Here is a 23,034-nt window from a genome sequence, read left to right as displayed (position 1 = left end):
GTACGTAGACCTCTGAACTATATGTATAGCGGTGTCCCCAAGTAACCATTAGATACGGTTTTACTTTCAGTACGTAGACCTCTGAACTATATGTATAGCGGTGTCCCCAAGTAACCATTAGATACGGTTTTACTTTCAGTACGTAGACCTCTGAACTATATGTATAGCGGTGTCCCCAAGTAACCATTAGATACGGTTTTACTTTCAGTACGTAGACCTCTGAACTATATGTATAGCGGTGTCCCCAAGTAACCATTAGATATATGGTGTTACTTCCAGTACGTCGACCTCTGAATCATTCGTTAAATTAGTGAACTTCTGAAATTCATCAATGTCAATAGAAAAGAATTTCCTTAATAAACATGTCAATAGAAAGCTGGAAAGAAAATAAAGAATTTCCTAAATAAATACGGAATGCTGATGAAGCAGGAGCCAGTGTGGAATCGAAGACCATCCTAATACCAATGTACCACCTGTTTTCACAGACGTAGCGATTAAAGGGAAGTAACTCAATATGATATAGTGCCAAACCATCTACAGCATCACCCTTGTCCAACTTCGGTCGACATGTCTTAACTAAATAAATAACAACATTTCCAGGTATGTTCTATTTTATTTTATTATTTTTGAGACCTGGGCTTACGACAACTGACATATTTTAGTAAAACAACAGGGGTTTAAGAGGGCTACAAATCACAGTGCATTTTATCAGTTAGATTCAGACTAGAAAACTAGATAAAAATGTCAATAGATTTTAATCCTTAGCAGCCGTATAGCTGCATCAGACTCCTTTCATAATACCACTTCATCATTAACATACATTGTAATATCATAACAGACATTGGAAACACACAGACAGTTTGATATTCATTTGAGATCTATGTATGCGTGTTCTATATGACATTTTGATCTATGATCATATTTTTTTCTTTCGTCCATACATTAATTGCACATAGGTCTGAACAGTGCTATACAGTGGAACATTTAAATGAATGGGGCTTTCACTACAACAAATGAAAACATCACATATTTTCAGCAATATTGTTTAAACAGAAATTGAAAGAACAATGCCATATGTTAGCAATTGATGACAAAAATTGCAGTTTCTTTGTCAAGTTTCCTATTAAAAGAAGACAGCATAGAGTACTGTAATTAGCTAAATCACTATCATACTTTGTTTTCATATGGCTTTATTTAAGTCCCTGCATACAGAAACACATCTAAGAATACATATGTATTTGCAGCCAAACAGGACATAATTCCACATGTTTGAAAAATAATAGGGCATTGGTAGCGAAAGATGCAGGGTAGAGAGAGGATATGGGTGGTTAATTAAGTAGGTAAGGGCTAGGAGGGGTGTAAAGCTAGTGTGTGAGGCAGAAGGAGAGAAATGCTGGAGTTGGGAGGAGGTATGAGCAGCAGGAGAGAGGTGTGTATGTGTGAGGGTAGAAATAGGGCACAAGGACTGAAATGTATGCACGAGTTGGGGGAGGGTTGTAACTAGAACTGGGAGGGATGGCAGGGAGTTGTGAAGTAATTTCAGTTGGTTATCAGAAAAATATGTGGGTTTGTCATACCTTCAAAACTCTCCAGCCATTTACAGAACTGCCACTTCTTCATATCAGAACAATATTCCACTGAGCGTTAAACAGACATCAGATTTATATTGTACATATCATAAATTGTTTAACCATGAATTAATCTAAAGGCTAGCAAAACAAGAAATATTTGGAGTTAGAATTCTGCCCAAAGTTTTCACAATATTTAGGTTGATAGACAGTGACTACAGTAGACAGTAGAACCATGATAGTAGTTCATGGCTGGAGTTCTAAGGAAACAGTTGCAACACAAATCAATCACAGCACATTTTATCATTAAATAATTTTGATAAAAGACATTAGCATTTAAAAGACCTTGATGATGATAATTGTGTGGCATGTTTCATTACAAGCTGCTCCATTAGATATGTGGGAGAGAGGACTAAAGGTACACAAAAGGAGGAGCAATCTAAAATACAGATACTTACATCTGACAAGGCTGTCATATAATGAAACAGGCCAAAAGATTTCCCCTGGTCTGTTATCAAAACAAGCTCAAAATCATCAAAAAACTTTTTTAGATATTGGCTTTGAAATACAAGACCATTATATTAAAAATGTAGGAATTTAATATAAGTTTTGTAAACTTAGATGTGCAATACACAAGCAAAACATTTGTTATATTATAATTTAATAACAAAATTTGTCAAAAAATAATCTTGTTCTAAAGGAGAAGCCCGTTTGTGATTCTAGCAATTTTGGAAGTTCTATAATATCTGATATCAATGTGAAAGTCTCCACTTTGGCCTGGTCTTAATGGGAGAAATCTGGTATCCTCAGCCAGCGTTGGCTCTATTAATGGGAAGAAATCTGGTATCCTCAACCAGCGTGGGCTCTGTTAATGGGGAGGTATCCTCAGCCAGCGTTAGTGTGAGGATGGTTATATGATATGTAGTAAGGTTTGACATCAATGTCACTCACACATAAACAGCAGTTACCTCCCTTCCATTAACTCTTGTCCTTTTATCCAGGAAGTTTTCTTCTGATCACTTAGTAACACTACCTTTCACTCACACATTTATATCTATATTCCCTCTCAGCCTATCCACAACACCTTATAAGAATTTCTCCGGCTCCCTTACATAGTGTGTCACAATCACCTTAAGTCTCCACCAAACATACCGATATCCCTTCTACTGTCCCTGTTACATCAGACATATACTAGAACTTTGTGTAGTAAAATCATCAGCACTTGGTTTTTAGACCTAGATCTTATCTGCCATTATCATATCTTCTTTTTTTATGCTGTGCATGTACACACAAGCACACACACACCACTTTGCCACAGATTTGATAAAAAAGAAACATTCTTCAGGGATCGAAATTAAATCTGCAACAGTTTCTCTCTCACACTTACCAAAGCTCCCTCTTTTGATGAGAGAAAACAACCTTATCCCAAGTATGCCTTTTGAACAAACTTTTACACCTAGCATTCAATAGATTCCACATTTACAGTAAAATCGCAACACACTATGGGTTTATCTATAAATAACATATTCAATTTTCCTTCATGTACTCAAATAATGCAACTTCAGTCTTCAATTTAGTAAGGTTTGAAATGGTTATTACAGCACAATTTTGTCATGATGCATTATAATGATACACAAAATTCCACACATTTTGGTTTTCTGTGTCATTATCTCTGTCCTCTCAAATCACACATAATGCCTAGTCCTTATCATCAGATCATTATATATAAATATCAATAAACATCTATGTGAATGTTTCAAGTGTAGTTCTAAAATCCTAGGTTCTACTCGTCCACAAGGGAAAGTGTATACACATGTAACGAGGTCTGTTGAACACATTTTTATGTATAAGACACTTATATATATATATATAGATCTGTTTTAAGTCTACACCTACTTTTGTTCTGAAAACCAGGATTGTAACATGTGTATAAATAAACTCTTAAACATAAGTACATAGAAGTATAAGGTACTACGTAACACTCTAATAAACAAGATTCTTTTCGTATTTTGACTTCCTCTCAAAATCTCACATTCATCAATATATTAATAAGTTTGACTTATTGAGAGAAAAAACATCCACAAGTTCCTGTTGTGTGTGTTTTTAAATTTGCAGTCATAGGCAAAATGTAACCTTAGAGTTGATTAAAGGTTTCCCAAGGAACGAGAAAAACTGTTCAATCACACTTCAGATGATTTGTTTTTTGCATTTCAAACACAGTAAGAAACTAGAAACCAATTACTTGATCAATAGTATGATGTTATATCATTTGCAGAATTATTTTTTCATACAATAACATTGAAATATACAAAGTAAACAAAAAGTTATTAAAAAATGTAAGTTCTAGATCCAATTTTTAACCTGATGATATTTATAACATTGTCTTTATATTTTTTCATGATAAAGATGATCTCTTAATGTTTCAGGCTCTTCTCTGCATTTGTACGACATACATTTTATGTTTTCATCTCAAAGAAAGTTGCTACAATGGCACTACTCTCGTGTATACTATAACCCTTTTGGCAAAATTAACATTTCATGTTTTATATGATCTTAATTGGCAGTGCATGGTTACAATTATTGCAAGCATTATCATTTTGCAGGTTTTGACAATATTCATGTAGTTTGAAAAATGATTTTATGGAAAATGTCTGAAGAAATGACAGGTATTTTCTTACATGGTTATTGATAGTACAGTATTTGGTTCAAGTGTCCCTCACAACCTCACTCTACAATGACATACTTCATGACTGCTTATGTCACTGGCTAATGCTTCACTATTTTGATAGGCTAAAACATCATTTCCTGTATGCAATTCCACACTGAAATGGTTAGAATGGAAACAGAAACTCTTATATAATATACCGCTTCAATTTACATTATACATGTACTTGAAAAATTTGGATGCAGAAAGATAATAAATAAATAACCAGACTTTGACTCTCAGCCAAATCCTACCAAACAAAGACCTGTCACCCTATGGTTGGAGCTTCCAATTATCACATACATACAACATGTAAAAAGGTAGCAAAAAATCCTAATAAAAAAAAAACAAAAACAAAACAAAAATGAAAAATGTGACACAGCAGATTTGAAACAATTCATAATATATGATTATAAAAAGGATCCTTAATGAGAAAGCACATTTATGCCGACCAGATGTTTCAGCCCCTAGGTTCCCTACATAATGTCTACCTACCAACACAATAGATCTCATGGCACAGATTCAAATACTAGGGGCGAGATAATGATCGTTAGAACACAGCTACTTCACCTCTGTGGTCTGAAAAGGTCTTTATGTCTTCAATATTTCTGCTCTTCACAATAAAATATCTTAAAACTTCTCATATAAAAATACAATAGCAATTAGTTAAACATTTGTTTTAAATTAACTTTTGACTCCTATATTAGAGCTGTCTGCCCCTGCTGTGGTACTGCTGGAGAGCTGAAGTTTGAATCGGCTACTGTTACCTCCACTCCTGTGATTCTGCAGGGCACTCATCGCCACTGAACAGTTTGGGAATATTGCTAAAACTTTCTTACAGTTTGAAATTGTCAGGTTTGGATGGTCTCCATGACTACCGTCCATATTAATAAACTGGACTTGAGCTCCACATGACACCAAATCCTTTAGATAGATATCAGCTTCTGACCGCTTCAGACCACCTGGTAGATCATAGACCTCCATTACATTACCTGTAAAGTAAAAAGTCCTAATTTTTACTTATTCTAATTTCTAGTGCAAATAAACTATGAAAATGTTAAATAATTGTTTTATCATTTATATACAGAAAAATATACATTTTCATGTGAAATTCACTGCCTAAATTCACATGAAATTCACATAAAGAAATATTTCTGGTTTATAGTACATCCAAGGTTTCAATATGATAGCCAAGTAATAAGGTTAACAATCAGGTTGATAGCTGCTCTTTTAATTGGAGAAGTAATTAATGCCTCCATTTCTTCAATATGATCTTGATATCTGTATGTGACCTATGACCCTTACTTTGCTCGGTGCTGTCTTGACCATGGAGGGATCCGTCTTGTCCTTCCTTGCTCTTACTTTTCTTCAGTCGCTGCTGTTTAGAACCAGATTGCCCTGTGCTTGCTCTGAAACAAAAAGTCTAAATATAGTAAATGCTAATTAAGGATAGCATCCCACATATGTCATACATTACATATGGGAAATGTTTGTTGAGTTAGTGGGTAGGTTTGTGAATGACAGGTTCAACAATTAAATAATTCAACAACATACCCTTACACACCCCCTACCACACACATACACACCCCTCCCCCACACATACACACCCCCTACCATACACATACACAACCCTCCAACACACATACACACCCCTACCACACACATACACACCCCTACCACACACATACACACCCCTCCCCCACACATACACACCCCTACCACACACATACACACCCCTCCCCCACACATACACACCCCTACCACACACATACACACCCCTAACACACACATACACACCCCTACCACACACATACACATCCCTACCATACACATGCACACCCCTACCACACACATACACATCCCTATCACACACATGCAAGAATTCTCTCTGGTATTACCTAATTTTCTGTGGTTGATGAGACAAATGCTGTGAAGGAAATGGAACTTGTGGGTGAAATCCTGCCTGGCCAATGAAGCGCACATCTGAAACAGAATTTTAATGAACACAATGTTAAACTCAACATATTGAATAATAATCAAAAGTAAAAAGAATCAAATGCTTTCAAACTATTTTAATATTAACATTTTTTAAAAGAATTCTTCAAATAAACTAATCAATTAAGTGTACATAATACGTTTGTGGGTACTCCTTTCATCGCTTTGAACTTAACTTACTTTGTGGGTAGAAATGTTCACTATTAGCTGATGGCATAGCGCTTTAATAACGTAAAAATCAACAAATCTTATTGCTTTATATTTGTGGTTAATTACCACAGCCACAAAGACGACCAACATTCTAGCCAGTAAACATTTCATTTACTGAATAAAAGTTTTCACCTGTGGGTCGAATGATAGGAGCAGCTGGTCTAGGTGGGCCTGCCAATAGACTGGTAGCGCCCAAGTTTGTCAGGCCACTCATGATATAGTCTTTATTGTCAATGCCCTCCACTTTGGGTAGGGTCGAGTCAACGGGGAATCCTTTTGCACTGATCGCCATCTGACCAGGTATACCTCCCTGATGCTGCTGCTGTTGTTGTTGTTGTTGTTGCTGCTGCTGTAAGGCTGAAACTTGCACAGGAAATTGCATGTTGAGTTGCATATTTCGAATCATGGGCATAGCTTGTGAAGACTGTCCCGGAGCTTGTACATTGTGGAATTGTAAAAGCTGAGGATTTGCTGGTCGTACGGAGCCCTGGTACTGTGGAACAGTGGAATATAAGTACTGGGGTGTTGTAGGGGTAGCAGCTGGAGCCTGCCCTGGGCTAGGAACTGCCGGCCCTACAGGCTGGGCTACATTCTGTAAGGCAACACTTTGGTTTGACATTGTCACCGAGGTGTTCCCCTGTCCAGGGTATGGCTGCTGAAACTGAAACCCTGTGTTTGTCCCCATTTGGGGATTGGTGGTATTAGAATAGAACATGGTGCCTTGTGGCTGCTGTCCAAAGTTACTTTGGCTATATTGTGAAGGGTACGATGAGAACGTTTGTACACTACCCTCACCCTGTGGTATCACCGGATATGTGTTCTGTGTAATGTTAGATGAAAATTGTTCTACATTGTGCGTAGCTGCTGGAGCGCCGTTAGCAGGAAAGCCCTGGTATGTACCAGCCACCTGAGGTGGGTACTGGTTACCAGTTTGAGGAAAACTTTGGTTGTCCATGCCAACAACTGTTTGGTGTCCTTGACCTTGTTGGGTCTGACCTTGAACCTGGTAGTTCACAGGATACATATATCGCACTGTTCCAGGCATGTTCTGTTGTCCACTAGGGAAATACTGAGCCTGAAATAACAAGCATTCATATTGATTATCTTATTCAAACACACAATTCACAGTAAAAAATACATTCATTATTTGTGATTTATTTTTTATTGTTACATAATAAATTCATGACAATATAACATATTAATGTCAACTGCAATACTACTGAATAAGACTTTTTGATACCTGAGAAATACTGAATTAGTTAAAGTTATCTCTAAATTCATCAAGAAATTTTAGAATAAGTAAGAATGGGTACTTTCCTACCTGACAAACAAGATCCATAATAACCATCATTACAATTCTATCATGATCAAGCAAATATGCGAAATAATTTGTTTAAGTTAGAAAAAAAGTCTTCATAAATTTATCATTTAATATAAGTGGTATACAAAATCTATTATTATAATATGTCAAATTCAAAACCTTTGACTACCACAAAAAGAAATTTACATTTTACAAACTGCTTTTCACAATATATGTCCATTTTTGACCTAGATTTGTTTTAAAATCCAGGCCTGATCTCCTACTTTTTGTATGTCATTATTAAACTGAATTTCTTGTGTATGAAAGAAACTGAACACAGATCTATAGCCCTAGTGAGTTAACAGTCAAACAAGAAAGCCTTCGGCGGGAGTTGTAGACATACCTGGACAACTGGTGTAGGTTGTTGTTGCACCTGGCCCTGGGGTTGTGCCCCCAACACGTACTGCGTAGTCTGAAGCCCCGCCGTGCCCGTCGTCTGCCCAGGAGGCTCTTCCACACTATCTAGTGATGGCTGATTTATGCTTACCATAGATAGGTGGCGGCACAGCTCTGCTGCAGGTGTCTCCTAAACACACAATATTTTTTTAATCATAACAAGTAGATTTCAACCTTGTTTATCATTTTCTAGAAGACGTATTCAAGAGTGGTGTTCTTTTAGTTTACGTGTACTATATTGTCACTCAAATCAACTTAAGTCTTATTGCCTTCATAGTCACCCTCGACTGAAGGTATCGGCTAAACCAAAATGTTCTTTAAGATACACACCAACAGGCATATATTAACCAACTTTCATGGCTACTCAAAGTCGCAATTTTCATTTCAAAGTAAGTTCACTGAGAATTCTTTTCGCATAATTAAAGATGTGATACCTTTAGGTAAATGGGAAGTAGATATTAATAAGTGAAGATCAACTTTTCAGATTTTTTAAAGTAAATTTGTTTGAAAAAAATACTTTTTTTTCTCTTATGATTTTTTTTAAATTTTTTCCAATGATACATACAGAGCTAGGCGTCCATACTTCGGAGGAGTACTGGGGTGAGGTGTACACGGTCTGGCCAGTAGGGGCTGGACCGGACATGTGGTGGTACAGACTGCCGTCAGGGTTGGAGATGGGCTGGCCCGTCTGGGGATTGATCACCACACTACCCGGGGGGATGTTACGGATATCTGACGCCACCCAATACACCTGACCTGGTCCGGGGGTGTAGCCTATAATAACATCATATCATCATGTAGTGATGTAAACAAAGTCTTCTTCAACTCTCTATATCATAATTAATTGATTTAGTGGGCCTACTTCATCAACTATCAAATAAACAATCAGTTGATAATGAAGAATATCTATTTTATTTTTGGTTTCAATATCTGCTGAATATACACTATTCTGCATACAAAACACAATTTAAGCTAAAAGGACTTTCTATAACTGAGTCCTAGTTTGTACTTGCTTAGGATTCTACTGACCCTGAACAGACTTACCGGTACAAAGTGGGGAATACAAAGACAGAAATGGGACTAGAGGTAACTCACCTGTACTGAGTGGGGACTGAACAGGCCCAGAGGAGCTACAGCGAGAGAGTGGTGAGCTGTCTGAATGGCTGCCAGGAGGAGTTGGAGCTGGGGGTAAATTTCGCTGACCCATGGGACTGCTCATTCCACTGTGTATAGGGCTCCTTGAAGGCTCTGTAACACGAAATATTTAATGATAAACTTGATGTTTAACGTTAAATATGAAATTACCTAAAAGTGCAAAGTTAATAGTCAATTTAATTGATAACTAATTAGTTGAGTTTTCAAAAATCTTCCTTTAAAATAGTCTGGATTTGCGGCATTAGAAGTTTACCGAAGTGTTTTGACTTATGTGAGCTTTCCTACTTAAGACTTACCCACAGACAGACTGAGAGATTTGTGTGGGTATTTTAAGGCCTGGTTGCTGTATGACACTGTACCCATGCCCCCAAAGCTGTTTGCCTTAGGAACACCTCGTGTCCGAGACACAGACGAATCTGTACCGTATCCACTGGAATCAGTGCTACTCCAAGGCTGCCCCTCGTTGTTACTTTTACTAAGACTAGAAGGCCGATTTGGTTTTTTGCTGTAAAATAGATAAAACTTTTACATTCATTGTCTTTAAAAGATGATGTTTACAAAATATTACCAGGTATTAAGTAATTTTTGCAATGGCAGTAAAATAATTTTTGACAAGAAAATGAAACACATTATGTAAATCTTTATATAGATATAAATGTAAAGGAAATGATGGTATCAACATGTGTTATGTTACGATTTAAGACAAAGCAAACTTACATTATGCGTGGTGCTTCCTCTTCAGTGTAATGTATAGGCTGAAGACAGATAGTTCATCATACATGAATACATTGATTTGGAGGAAATACTTAGCATGGGAGATAACCATTGTTAACACTAAATATTACATATATCACATAACCAAAGTGGGTTACTTCCCTTTGACTACAATAACACTTTTTTTTAAATGTCTGACCAGTTCAAAAATGTTTATCAACATCATCAAATTTTAGCATATGATTTCATGATGCTTATCTTGAGGACAGATCTTTATATAATAAAATCACTGAAACAGTCTTACCTCATCACAGCTATTGAAAATTTTCTGTCGTACTTTCTCGTACTGTTGCTGCCTTTCCTCGAATGATTGTGCTTTCTTCTGTCCTAACATTGGTTTCTCTAGACTTTTAGAATAGCTCTGTACAAAGAAAAGATTCTATAATGACACATGCTGCCAAAGATATTGAAACGGTGTTCATTTTAATAATGATTTTTTAATACAGCGAGTGGGACTAAATAAATATTATCCCGAGGTCAAGGTCAACTTGCAGGGTTCAATGAATGAGAAAAGGTCAAGTATCTGCTTTACAGTGCAAAATAATGTACAAATCCTAACTTAGTTTAAGGTGACAATAATATTTTCATGATTAAAACGATAGGCATAGGAAGACATATTAGTAAAACTCTGTGATATATGTATATTACAGAATGTAAGGGAGTGTTCTAACATGTGTGCCATCTGACCAGGGTAGCTATATATACTGCTCAGACAACATACACAATGTTTACCTCCACTGGAAATAGAACACTATAAATAGCAAAGTATGTATGTTAGGTAAGGGAGATACTTGTACCTATACCAGACAACAGAGAAATCACCAAGCATCTTACCTCTTTCTCTTCCATACTGCCTACACCCATCCTTCTCATGATCCCCGTGATTTTTTTCTGGGAATCTCTCACATCAATATGTTCTTTAAAGTTAAACTCAGGTCTGTAGACATAAAAAAACAATACATTCAACCACCTGTCAACATCTATAGAGAATTCCTCTAGTTACACAAGTAAAAAGTCCTGCGATATATTAACAAGGCAGCCAAAAGGAAACTTTATGTATGGTTTTGGCACTGCAGTTTCTATAACACAACCCATACTTCAATCAATGTGTAAGTGAAACAATCCAAAAACTCCAATAACACTGTGGGGGATTGTATAGACTTTGGTTATGATACAAGCATGTACAAATATTATGGCATTTGGAGGTAATCATAATTGGTCCATAAAGAATCATTTTGTTCCTGAACAGTTATTAATACTGAAAAGCTTAATGCATCCCCTACAGTGACTCTAACAAATAACAATATATATAAAATCCAGGCATGTTCCTTTTTAAGCAGAACTAATTTTCTTCATCATCAATTAGATTTTAAGTCCCTCTCGCAACCCCCCTGCCCCTCCAGTGATCCTGACAATTTACCCAACACAACACTCCCCTACAGTAATTCTGACAATTGACTTTACACAACACTCCCCTACAGTGATCCTGTCATTTGACCTCACACAACACTCTCTAATTAATCCCCACACAACACTCCCCTACAGTGATCCTGACAATTTACCCCACACAACACTGATCCTCTACGGTGATCCTGACAATTTACCTGACACAACACTTCCCTACAGTGTTCCTGACAATTTACCCCACACAACACTCTCCTACATTGATCCTGATAATTTACCCCACACAACATTCCACTACAGTAATCCTGACATTTTACCACCACTTTAAACACTCCCCTACAGTGATCCTGACAATTTACCCCACACAAATCTCCCCTACATTGATCCTGATAATTCATCCCACACAACAAACCCCTAAAGTGATCCTGACAATATACCCCACACAACATTCCACTACAGTAATCCTGACATTTTACCACCACTTTAAACACTCCCCTACATTGATCCTGATAATTTATCCCACACAACACTCTCCTTCATTGATCCTGACAATTTACCCCACACAACAAACCCCTAAAGTGATCCAGACAATTTACCCCACACAACACTCCCCTACAGTGATCCTGATAATTTAATCTCACAAAACACTCCTCTACAGTGATCCTGACAATTTACCAAACACAACACTCCCCTACAGTGAACATGATAATTTACTTACACAAAACACTCCCCTACAGTGATCCTGACAATTTACCCCACACAACACTCCCCTACAGTGATCCAGACAATTTACCCCACACAACACTCCTCTAAAGTGATCCTGACAATTTACCCCCACAAAACACTCTCCTACGGTGATCCTGACAATTTACCCAACACAACACTCCCCTACAGTGATCCTGATAATTTACCCCACACAACACTCCCCTACAGTAATCCTGACAATTTACCCCCACAAAACACTCCCCTACGGTGATCCTGACAATTTACCCAACACAACACTCCCCTAAAGTGATCCAGACAATTTACCCCACACAACACTCCCCTACAGTAATCCTGACAATTTACCTCCACAAAAAACTCCCCTACGGTGATCCTGACAATTTACCCAATACAACACTCCCCTACAGTGATCCTGATAATTTACCCCCACAAAAGACTCCCCTACAGTGATCCTGATAATTTACTCTCACAAAACACTCCTCTACAGTGATCCTGACAATTTACCCAACACAACACTCCCCTACAGTGAACATGATAATTTACTTACACAAAACACTCCCCTACAGTGATCCTGATAATTTACCCCACACAACACTCCCCTACAGTGATCCAGACAATTTACCCCACACAACACTCCTCTAAAGTGATCCTGACAATTTACCCCCACAAAACACTCTCCTACGGTGATCCTGACAATTTACCCAACACAACACTCCCCTACAGTGATCCTGATAATTTACCCCACACAACACTCCCCTACAGTAATCCTGACAATTTACCCCCACAAAACACTCCCCTACGGTGATCCTGAAAATTTACCCAACACAACACTCCCCTAAAGTGATCCAGACAATTTACCCCACACAACACTCCCCTACAGTAATCCTGACAATTTACCTCCACAAAAAACTCCCCTATGGTGATCCTGACAATTTACCCGATACAACACTCCCCTACAGTGATCCTGATAATTTACCCCCACAAAACACTCCCTTACAGTGATCCTGACAATTTATCCCACACAACACTCTTCTACAGTGATCCTGACAATTTACCCCACACAACACTCCCCTACAGTGATCCTGATAGTTTACCCCCACAAAACACTCCCCTACAGTGATCCTGACAATTTATTCCACACAACACTCTTCTACAGTGATCCTGACAATTTACCCCCACACAACACTCCCCTACAGTGATCCTGATAGTTTACCCCCACAAAACACTCCCCTACAGTGATCCTGACAATTTATTCCACATAACACTCCTCTACAGTGATCCTGACAATTTACCCCACACAACACTCCCCTACAGTGATCCTGATAGTTTACCCCCACAAAACACTCCCCTACAGTGATCCTGACAATTTACCCCCACACAACACTTCCCTACAGTGATCCTGACTATTTACCACCAAACAACACTCTCCTAAAGTGATCCTGACAATTTACCCAACACAACACTCCCCTACAGTGATCCTGATAATTTACCCCACACAACAAACCCCTACAGTGATCCTGATAATTTACCCCACACAACAAACCCCTAAAGTGATCCTGATAATTTACCCCATACAACATATTTCTCCCACACACCAACACCCTACAGTGATGCTCAGTGAGTTTTAATACTTACTATACAGGTGTTTTCACTCTACAAGCCTAGTGACATAACACCAGTATTATTTATAGTACCTCCCACACAATTACCAACAAACTATGTCAGCCCTCTCTTGTCTATTCAGGCTAGCCGCTCTACAGCTAAGATAACTATCTAATGTCTCCCATTAACTGTCTTCCCCTCCCACATCAGATATTATAGCATCACTCTCAATTTCCTCATTACTTCCTTGAGTAGGATTCCATATAAAAAGGCTCATATTCCTAACTTTTAAGTTCTACATACAAAGCGAAAAACATATTCAAATAAGAATTGCAAGTGGTACACTTCAAACAGGTCTTACATGTACAGAACAGCATCAAGGAGACAACAATAGCCATGTCTTATGAGAATAGAGTCAATGTCAAAACAACAATGTAGTAAGTCTTCTTATGATAATAGGGTCAAGGTCAAAACCAAAGGCAATGGTCATATGAATATGACTGTCAAGGACACAACAATAGCAATAGTCTTATGAGGATAAGGTCAAGGTCAACAATATAGTAAGTGCAAGTCGTACAAAAATAGAGTCACGGCCATAGCAAAAGCAAGGTCATATAAGTACAAATGTCAAGGAAACAACAGTCAGGGTCGGATGAGGATTTGGTAGGAAGACATCAAAACAAGGGCATATATTTTCAAAGAGACACCAAACACAGGGTCATACAGTTATGTGTTACTGCTACAATATGGTTCCAAAACACATGATATATATAACAAGAACAGTAAAGATAGATTTGAAAACCTCTCTTGCAGTGAGGATATAAGTTCAAAAGAAGGGACAAAAAAGAAAAAAAAAAACATACTTTGAGGTTTATTTCTAATTGTTTTCTATGAAAAGCCAGTAGGGAATAGATTATAGCCATCTTGTTGAGCTCTCGAATAGTTATCTATAATACCAGGATAGGAGAACAAACTCAAGGCTATATAGCTTCCCTGGGTACTAATGGGGACAATATTTACTATAGCAAATGCATACATTCCATTGTTTATCTCATGTTTGATTCAATATAGCATTAAAAAACATGATCCAACTCCCCCCACCCCCTCTCCAAAAGACAAATGTGAATGCACTCCTTCATAAATGCATCAGTCTGTTGCAATTTACATATGTACTTCCAGTGTATCCCACAAGGGCAAAAAACTTAATTTATATAATTCCTAATCTTTTGACAATAACAGCCTACTTACACTCGTGTGTTGGAGGTTTTGTTCACTATGACACACTTGCCAGTCTGGTCTACGTTGTGGTCCAGGCCAAAAAAGGCAGCAATACGATGAACTAACATACGATCATAGGAGGACATCTGTGGGAATTTGAGGTAATGGTGCCTGAAACGTAAAGGGAGACAATCTCATTTATCAAATGAGTTTTGTAAAATCCTTATAAATTTTTTTAATAAATTTAATACTATTTATGAAATGGTGTCTGAAATACACTGAGGACAACCACATTTATCAATTTTTATTTGAAAATCTTGAAAATTCAGATTCTTTGAGATAATGGTATCTGAAATTTTAAAGGGAGTCAATCACATCAATTTCATTTTTATAATCCTCATGAATAGGTGATTGAAGTCAAATTTAGGGTATGCACATGAAATTCAAAGAGAAACAACCTCTTTTAACCATTTTTCATTCCTCATGCAGTTGTATTAAATATAGAATCAATGAGGTGATTTAAAGGGAGATAACCTCTTACCAATTAACATAGGATTATATGGAATTATGTTTACTGATCCACTACAACACTACTTACTTTGGTTCATTGATGAAATTGGTTAAGTCTGTCTCCAGTTTGAGGAGCATGTTTCTATCTTTGGGGGTTTTGTTCATAGTCTTCCTGATGAAGTCTTCAAGGTTGATGCCAGTGGAATCTTTATATGTTCCTTTGTCTAAACTCGAATCTGAAAGTTCACACATTTGTTAATTATAATTAAAGAAACTATTGACATCACTGATTCTGTATGGTGAATAGGTTTTGTCTGATTTAATCTGTCTAAGCTGATATATACTTCAATAAACCTATATACAAAATTGATAAACTACACTTACTAGTTGTCTTCTTAAACATTGGTTGTCATATTTTTGACATGCATTGGTGTGTAACATTAATAACGAATGGTGCCTGTTAGTGCACCATGATAGATAAGCTAGAACACCCAATGTATGTTACACACCAATGCATGTCAAAAATATGACAACGATAAAATGGAATATACAACAGTGAGTCCAACATTTCAATCCATTTCAAATGTTTTCATAAGAATATATTTCCATTTTGATCAATTTTCAGAATATATTATATTCTTCAGTGAATTATCATACTGCAGTAAACCCCAGGCATTTCTTAACCTTTTGAACTAAGTTTGCAGTGGTCATGTAAATATATTGATTTCTTTCTTTCTAATAAAACAAGAGGCCCATGGGCCTTAACGGTCATCTGACTTTTGACACAATACAACATAGTCATTTAAAGATTTCAGCCATTTTGACCCCTGTGACCTTGAATGAAGATCAAGGTCATCTTTTTAAAACAAATATGGTAGCCCTTCATCCTAGCATGTCACAGGCCCAATATCAGGTCTCTAGGCCTCTTAGTTATTCACAAAAAGTTATTTTAAGTTTTAACCTATTTTGACCCCTGTGACCTTGGATGAAGGTAAAGGTCATTCATTTGATCAAACTTGGTAGCTCTTCATCCCAGCATGTCACAGGCCCAATATCAGGTCTCTAGGCCTCCTAGTTATTCTCAAGAAGTTGTTTAAGGATTTTAACCTATTTGACCCCTGTGACCTTGAATGACAGTCAAGGTCATTAATTTGAACAAACTTGGTAGCCCTGCATCAAAGCATGCTGTAGGCCTAATATGAGCATCCTAGATCTTTCGGTTCTTGAGAAGAAGTTGTTTAAAGATTTAAGCCTATTTGACCCCTGTGACCTTGAATGAAGGTAAAGGTCATTCATTTGAACAAACTTGGTAGCCCTTCATTCCAGCATGTGGCAGGCATAATATGAGAACCCTGAGCATTTTGGTTCTTGACAAGAGGTTGTTTAAAGAATTATAGCCTTTTTGACCCCTGTGACCTTGAATGAAGATCAAGGTCATTCATTTGAACAAACTTGATAGCCCTTCATCCCAGCATGCTACAGGCCCAATATCAGTACCCTGGGCCTTCTGGTTCTGGACAAGAAGTCGTTTGAAGATTTTAGCCTTTTTGAGCCCTGTGACCTTGAATGAAGATCAAGGTCATTCATTTGAACAAACTTGATAATCCTTCATCCCAGCATGGCAGGGGCCCAATATCAGGTCTCTAGGCCTCCTGGTTCTTGAGAAGATCGTTTAAATATTTTAGCCTTTTTGACCCCTGTGACCTTGAATGAAGATCAAGGTCATTCGTTTGAACAAACTTGGCAGCCCTTCATCCTAGCATGCTACAGGCCCAATATCAGTACCCTGGGCCTTCTGGTTCTTGAGAAGAAGTCGTTTGAAGATTTTAGCCTTTTTGACCCCTGTGACCTTGAATGAAGATCAAGGTCATTCATATGAACAAACTTGATAGTCCTTCATCCCAGCATGGCAGGGGCCCAATATCAGGTCTCTAGGCCTCTTAGTTATTCACAAGAAGTTGTTTAAAGAATTTAAACCTATTTGACCCCTGTGACCTTGAATGAAGGTCAAGGTCATTCATTTGAAGAAACTTGGTAGCACTTTATCCCAGCATGCTACAGGCCCAATATCAGTACCCTGGGCCTTCTGGTTTTTGAGAAGAAGTCGTATGAAGATTTTAGCCTTTTTGACTCCTGTGACCTTGAATGAAGGTCAAGGTCATTCATTTGAAGAAACTTGGTAGCACTTCATCCCAGCATGCTACAGGCCAAATATCAGTACCCTGGGCCTTTCGGTTATTGAGAAGAAGTTGTTTGAATGAAAAGTTTACGCATGGCGGACGACGGACGGCGCATGGCGCACGACGACGGACGGTGCATGATGACAATAGGTCATCCTGACCCTTCGGGTCAGATGACCTAAAAAGTAGGGCTCAGTTTTTCCAACCCTAATTCAGAGAAAATTCTCCATAGAAGTTGAGATTTTTTTCTGCAGGTAATGCCTGCCTTTTGACTGTAGGAGATTGATAGGAATGGGGAGACTTACCTCGCGACCAGCTGGATGAGGTACCTGCCTCAGAACTCTGTGATCCAGTCTTCTCTAAAGTTCCCTTCGATGTCTGAAAACAAGACGACTCAGTTACAATACATAACAACAGTGTCAAAATACCATTGTTATCATAGTTATATTAACATCTACTGAAAATTCTTTACAACCAGAAACCAGTAACATCATTTTTCTTACTACGATACATTTTGAAAGTGAAGACCTTCTAGAAACATAGGTTACCTATGTAAAAAAGAGGAACTAAGATGTAAAATTCTGTTTATACATTTGACCGTAATATTCCAAATCATGTGTTATTGTATGTTTATCCTCAGATATTTTTACAACATGAATACACATTGTCTTCCCAAAAAACAATATCACTTAATTAATATCATTGGCATATATCAATCACCTAAAATTTGCCAAAAGCAAGTCAGAATTATCTTTGCCACAAATTCAATAATGTGGAATTTCATGGGAAGTTGTCAGCATTGTAGAAACTGTCAAGGAAGAAGTTCATCAATGAAGGTAAGTTGTAAAAGTGTTCTGCATCAATGTAGAGGAAGTGCCAATGTAATGACATTATACCAATGCTTGGCCATAACAGACCAGTTTTGTCTGGAATGTACTCAAACCAATGATATCTACACAGCATTTCCACTCAAGTCACACTGTTACTTTCAGTTTAAATTAGTCTTATTCTAAATCCCTCCACATAATATCTTTGTGTAAGGAAATGTTTCATTTAGGGATGACCTCCCATAAATGTGTTTGGCCACTGAATTTTGAAATATGTATGCTTATCAAATGTCTCTTTGTGAAAGGCAAGAACTAATGCCTTTTACTGTTATAGTACTCTCTCAATGAAACTGACTTCCTGTGACTTCTAGTTCCTGCAAGTTGTATACCAGAAAACCAGTTATCTCCCATTCCTATTACTACATGTTGAAGACATTCAGATATTCACTTAATATTGTTTGAAACTGACAAACTAAATGCCAATCACCTGTGTTTTAACGTAGACTCCATTTGTTCCTGGTAGATCAGGGCTGCTGTGGACACACTGTTGCTCCGGTGGGGGAGAGTGGTCTTCAAATGCCTGACTACGCGTCAGCTGCTTGATCTTAGGGTGAACCTGAAAAGTAAACAATAACATAACATGATAAACTAGAAATGTGTGTAGGACATAAAAACACATTCGCCACCATATATAAATCTGGACTAGATGAACCAGAACATGGTAACACTATATGCCCCTCCACAAAAAAAAAAAAATAATACAATATTAATGATAATTTCCCAGAGGGATAGGGGCTCAAATATTGGTCTTAAAGATTACATTTAAGTTGAAGTCATCATGTAGAAATTGTTACTGATGTATCAAAAGAAATAATCACTGGATATTTTTGTTGTTGATATTTTCATGGCAGTTTAACTTTTAAAGGTTTCCTGTATTAACATGACACACTTCTGCCATCTGAGTACTATTACTAACAGCAAAAAATAATAAATATTTCTCATATCATTATAATGTGAATTCAAGTACAGTATAACTTGTCTAAACTGGATGTCGTCAGGACCAGCATGTATTTGGTTGGTATAGACAAGTTTCTGGATTCCACAGGCCTAGGTTTTAGTAGCTTTAATTATAAGAAGGAAAATAGCATACAATACCAAGCATCATTAGACAGGGATTTAGATTAGACAAGGAACGGTTTAAACAGGTTACACTGTAGTATCATCAAATGGGATTTTAGCTACAACTTTCTCATCTTTTTTTTAAATACTCTAAAGAAGTTAAGTGCAGAAATCATCCCTTAGTCATACAGGTAAAGGTGTACTTTTAGATGTATCTGCTGATCCACAAGAACAAGATAATTCAATGAGGAAAAGCACCAAACCATCTCATTGTACACATGGCCATAGTGTGCTGGTGCAGACAATTGGCTGAAGGCCAGCCTGTGTTACCAGATTAACACACACTGAAAGTTTGCTCACAGAATTTCATTCTAAATATCTTTATATCAATAGATGCAATGTGATGTAGCCAAAGATTTTGTAGCATTAAAGATTGATGTAAGGTTTGAATGTTTTTAGGATTTTACTATTTAAATCTTAATAAAAATGTACGAGATCCCCTATATGGGGTTTTCACTGGTTTAATACTTATTGAAATTATTAAATATGAATATTTCCCCCCCCCCTGGAATACTGGAATATCCCTTTGTCTACTATAAGTGAAATACTGGGATATCACTTTGTCTACCCTAACTGAAATACTGGGATATCTATTTGTCCACCCTAACTGGAATAATGGGACATTTCTTTGTCCACCCTAACTGAAATACTGGGATATCACTTTGTCCACCCTAACTGAAATACTGGGATAGCTCTTTGTCCACCCTAATTAGAATTCTGGGATATCTATTTGTACAACCTAACTGAAATACTGAAATATCCCTTTGTTTACTATAACTGAAATACTGGGATATCTATTTGTCCACCCTAACTGAAATACTGGGATAGCTCTTTGTCCACCCTAACTGGAATAATGGGATATCTCTTTGTCCACCCTAACTGAAATACTGGGATATCTCTTTGTCCACCCTAACTGAAATACTGGGATATCTATTTGTCCACCCTAACTGAAATACTGGGATATCTATTTGTCCACCCTAACTGAAATACTGGGATAGCTCTTTGTCCACCCTAACTGGAATAATGGGATATCTCTTTGTCCACCCTAACTGGAATAATGGGATATTTCTTTGTCCACCCTAACTGAAATACTGGGATATCAATCCCTGAAATACTGGGATATCTATTTGTCCACCCTAACTGAAATACTGGGATATCTCTTTGTCCACCCTAACTGAAATACTGGGATATCTCTTTGTCCACCCTAACTGGAATAATGGGACATTTCTTTGCCCACCCTAACTGAAATACTGGGATATCACTTTGTCCACCCTAACTGACATTTCTTTGCCCACCCTTACTGAAATACTGGGATATCACTTTGTCCACCCTAACTGAAATACTGGGATATCCCTTTGTCTACTATAACTGAAATACTGAATATCACTTTGTCCACCCTAACTGGAATAATGGAATATCCCTTTGTCCATCCTAACTGAAATACTGGGATATCCCTTTGTCCATCCTAACTAAAATACTGGGATATCACTTCGTCCACCCTTACTGAAATACTAGGATATCCCTTTGTCCTTCCTAACTGAAATACTGGGATATCCCTTTGTCCATCCTAACTGAAATACTGGAATATCACTTTGTCCACCCTAACTGAAATACTAGGATATCCCTTTGTCCACCCTTACTGAAATACTGGAATATCCCTTTGTCCATCCTAACTGAAATACTGGGATATCACTTTGTCCATCCTAACTGAAATACTGGGATATCACTTTGTCCATCCTAACTGAAATACTGGAATATCACTTTGTCCACCCTAACTGAAATACTGGAATATCTCTTTTTCTTTCATACCTACACGTGTAATACTGGCTGGTCCAGGGCAAGACACTCATGTCGGCAGAGGCTGTATTACATGGCTACCCATGGAATAAAGCCTCGTGACGTCAAGGCAACAACAAAATCTCTGTTTCCTCGGTAAAATTTTAACATTTTTTTTTCACAAATATGACTGGTTTTACAATAAAAAGATGCAAACAACGCAATTTGTGTTGAAATTGAAACTGAAATACTGGGATATCTATTTGTCCACCCTAACTGAAATAGTGGGACATCTCTGTGACCACCATATCTACAATACTGGTATATGACTTTGTCGACCTAACTGAAATATATCTTTATGTACTGAATAACTGGGGATACTTCAATGGTCATTTAAACTGAAATATTGGAATACATATATATACCTGGTGCACCAATACCCAATGACTACATAAAAACAATATGCACGGGTACTTTACAAATGACGGTAATATCCTAATGTCCAACAGTACAGATTATACTGAAACACTGAAATATCTGTTAAGTGATAAAATCCTTACTCTTGTATGTATTTAATGATTTTTCCCTGTTGGGTTGGAAAGATGCCCTTGACAAAGCTAATTGGTTGAATTATTGAATCTAACCACACACCAGAGGACTATAATTCTTCACAGTGTGATGCCTACTAAATATTTGAAAGCTTTCCATACAAGTCCCCCACTTAAATATTTACAGACAATGTACATCAGTTTGTGTCAAGTTACAAGGAGCACAGATCTGTAAATCTCAGCATAAAATGAGTGTAAGTAGGAATACAGCAAGTGTTAAGGAGGGATACAGCTAGTGATATGTAGGAATACAGCAAGTGTTAAGGAGGGATACAGCTAGTGTTAAGGAAGGATACAGCTAGTGATATGTAGGAATACAGCAAGTGTTAAGGAGGGATACAGCTAGTGATATGTAGGAATACAGCAAGTGTTAAGGAGGGATACAGCAAGTGTTAAGGAGGGATACAGCTAGTGATATGTAGGAATACAGCAAGTGTTAAGGAGGGATACAGCAAGTGTCAAGGAGGGATACAGCTAGTGATATGTAGGAATACAGCAAGTGTTAAGGAGGGATACAGCTAGCGATATGTAGGAATACAGCAAGTGTTAAAGAAGATACAGCAAGTGTTAAGGAAGGATACAGCTAGTGATATGTAGGAATACAGCAAGTGTTAAGGAAGGATACAGCTAGCGATATGTAGGAATACAGCAAGTGTTAAGGAGGGATACAGCTAGCGATATGTAGGAATACAGCAAGTGTTAAGGAGGGATACAGCTAGCGATATGTAGGAATACAGCAAGTGTTAAGGAGGGATACAGCTAGCGATATGTAGGAATACAGCAAGTGTTAAAGAAGATACAGCAAGTGTTAAGGAAGGATACAGCAAGTGTTAAGGAAGGATACA

General features: G+C 37.5%; 1 protein-coding gene across 5 annotated transcripts in view; it reads right to left on the bottom strand.

The window, feature by feature from the left end:
- Positions 1 to 601: 601 nt before the first annotated feature.
- Positions 602 to 23,034, bottom strand: part of LOC138320650 (cAMP-regulated phosphoprotein 21-like) — a 64,023-nt gene continuing 41,590 nt past the window's right edge. For all 5 annotated transcript variants that reach the window (XM_069263782.1, XM_069263783.1, XM_069263781.1 and 2 more), the window contains 15 exons: positions 19,114 to 19,242; positions 18,105 to 18,177; positions 15,708 to 15,855; positions 15,140 to 15,280; positions 10,997 to 11,099; positions 10,407 to 10,523; positions 10,106 to 10,143; positions 9,685 to 9,893; positions 9,329 to 9,481; positions 8,799 to 9,007; positions 8,181 to 8,363; positions 6,610 to 7,552; positions 6,171 to 6,255; positions 5,578 to 5,681; positions 602 to 5,264 (listed from right to left, as the gene is read on the bottom strand). In XM_069263782.1, coding sequence (XP_069119883.1) covers positions 4,957 to 5,264; positions 5,578 to 5,681; positions 6,171 to 6,255; positions 6,610 to 7,552; positions 8,181 to 8,363; positions 8,799 to 9,007; positions 9,329 to 9,481; positions 9,685 to 9,893; positions 10,106 to 10,143; positions 10,407 to 10,523; positions 10,997 to 11,099; positions 15,140 to 15,280; positions 15,708 to 15,855; positions 18,105 to 18,177; positions 19,114 to 19,242 — 2,943 coding nt within the window. In that variant the 3' untranslated portion in view covers positions 602 to 4,956. The remainder of the gene's footprint in view (positions 5,265 to 5,577; positions 5,682 to 6,170; positions 6,256 to 6,609; positions 7,553 to 8,180; positions 8,364 to 8,798; positions 9,008 to 9,328; positions 9,482 to 9,684; positions 9,894 to 10,105; positions 10,144 to 10,406; positions 10,524 to 10,996; positions 11,100 to 15,139; positions 15,281 to 15,707; positions 15,856 to 18,104; positions 18,178 to 19,113; positions 19,243 to 23,034) is intronic.

Source organism: Argopecten irradians, chromosome 4, assembly GCF_041381155.1.
Source record: "Argopecten irradians isolate NY chromosome 4, Ai_NY, whole genome shotgun sequence".
Classification (NCBI taxonomy): Eukaryota; Metazoa; Mollusca; class Bivalvia; order Pectinida; family Pectinidae; genus Argopecten; species Argopecten irradians.
This window is presented reverse-complemented; position numbering and strand designations above follow the sequence as displayed.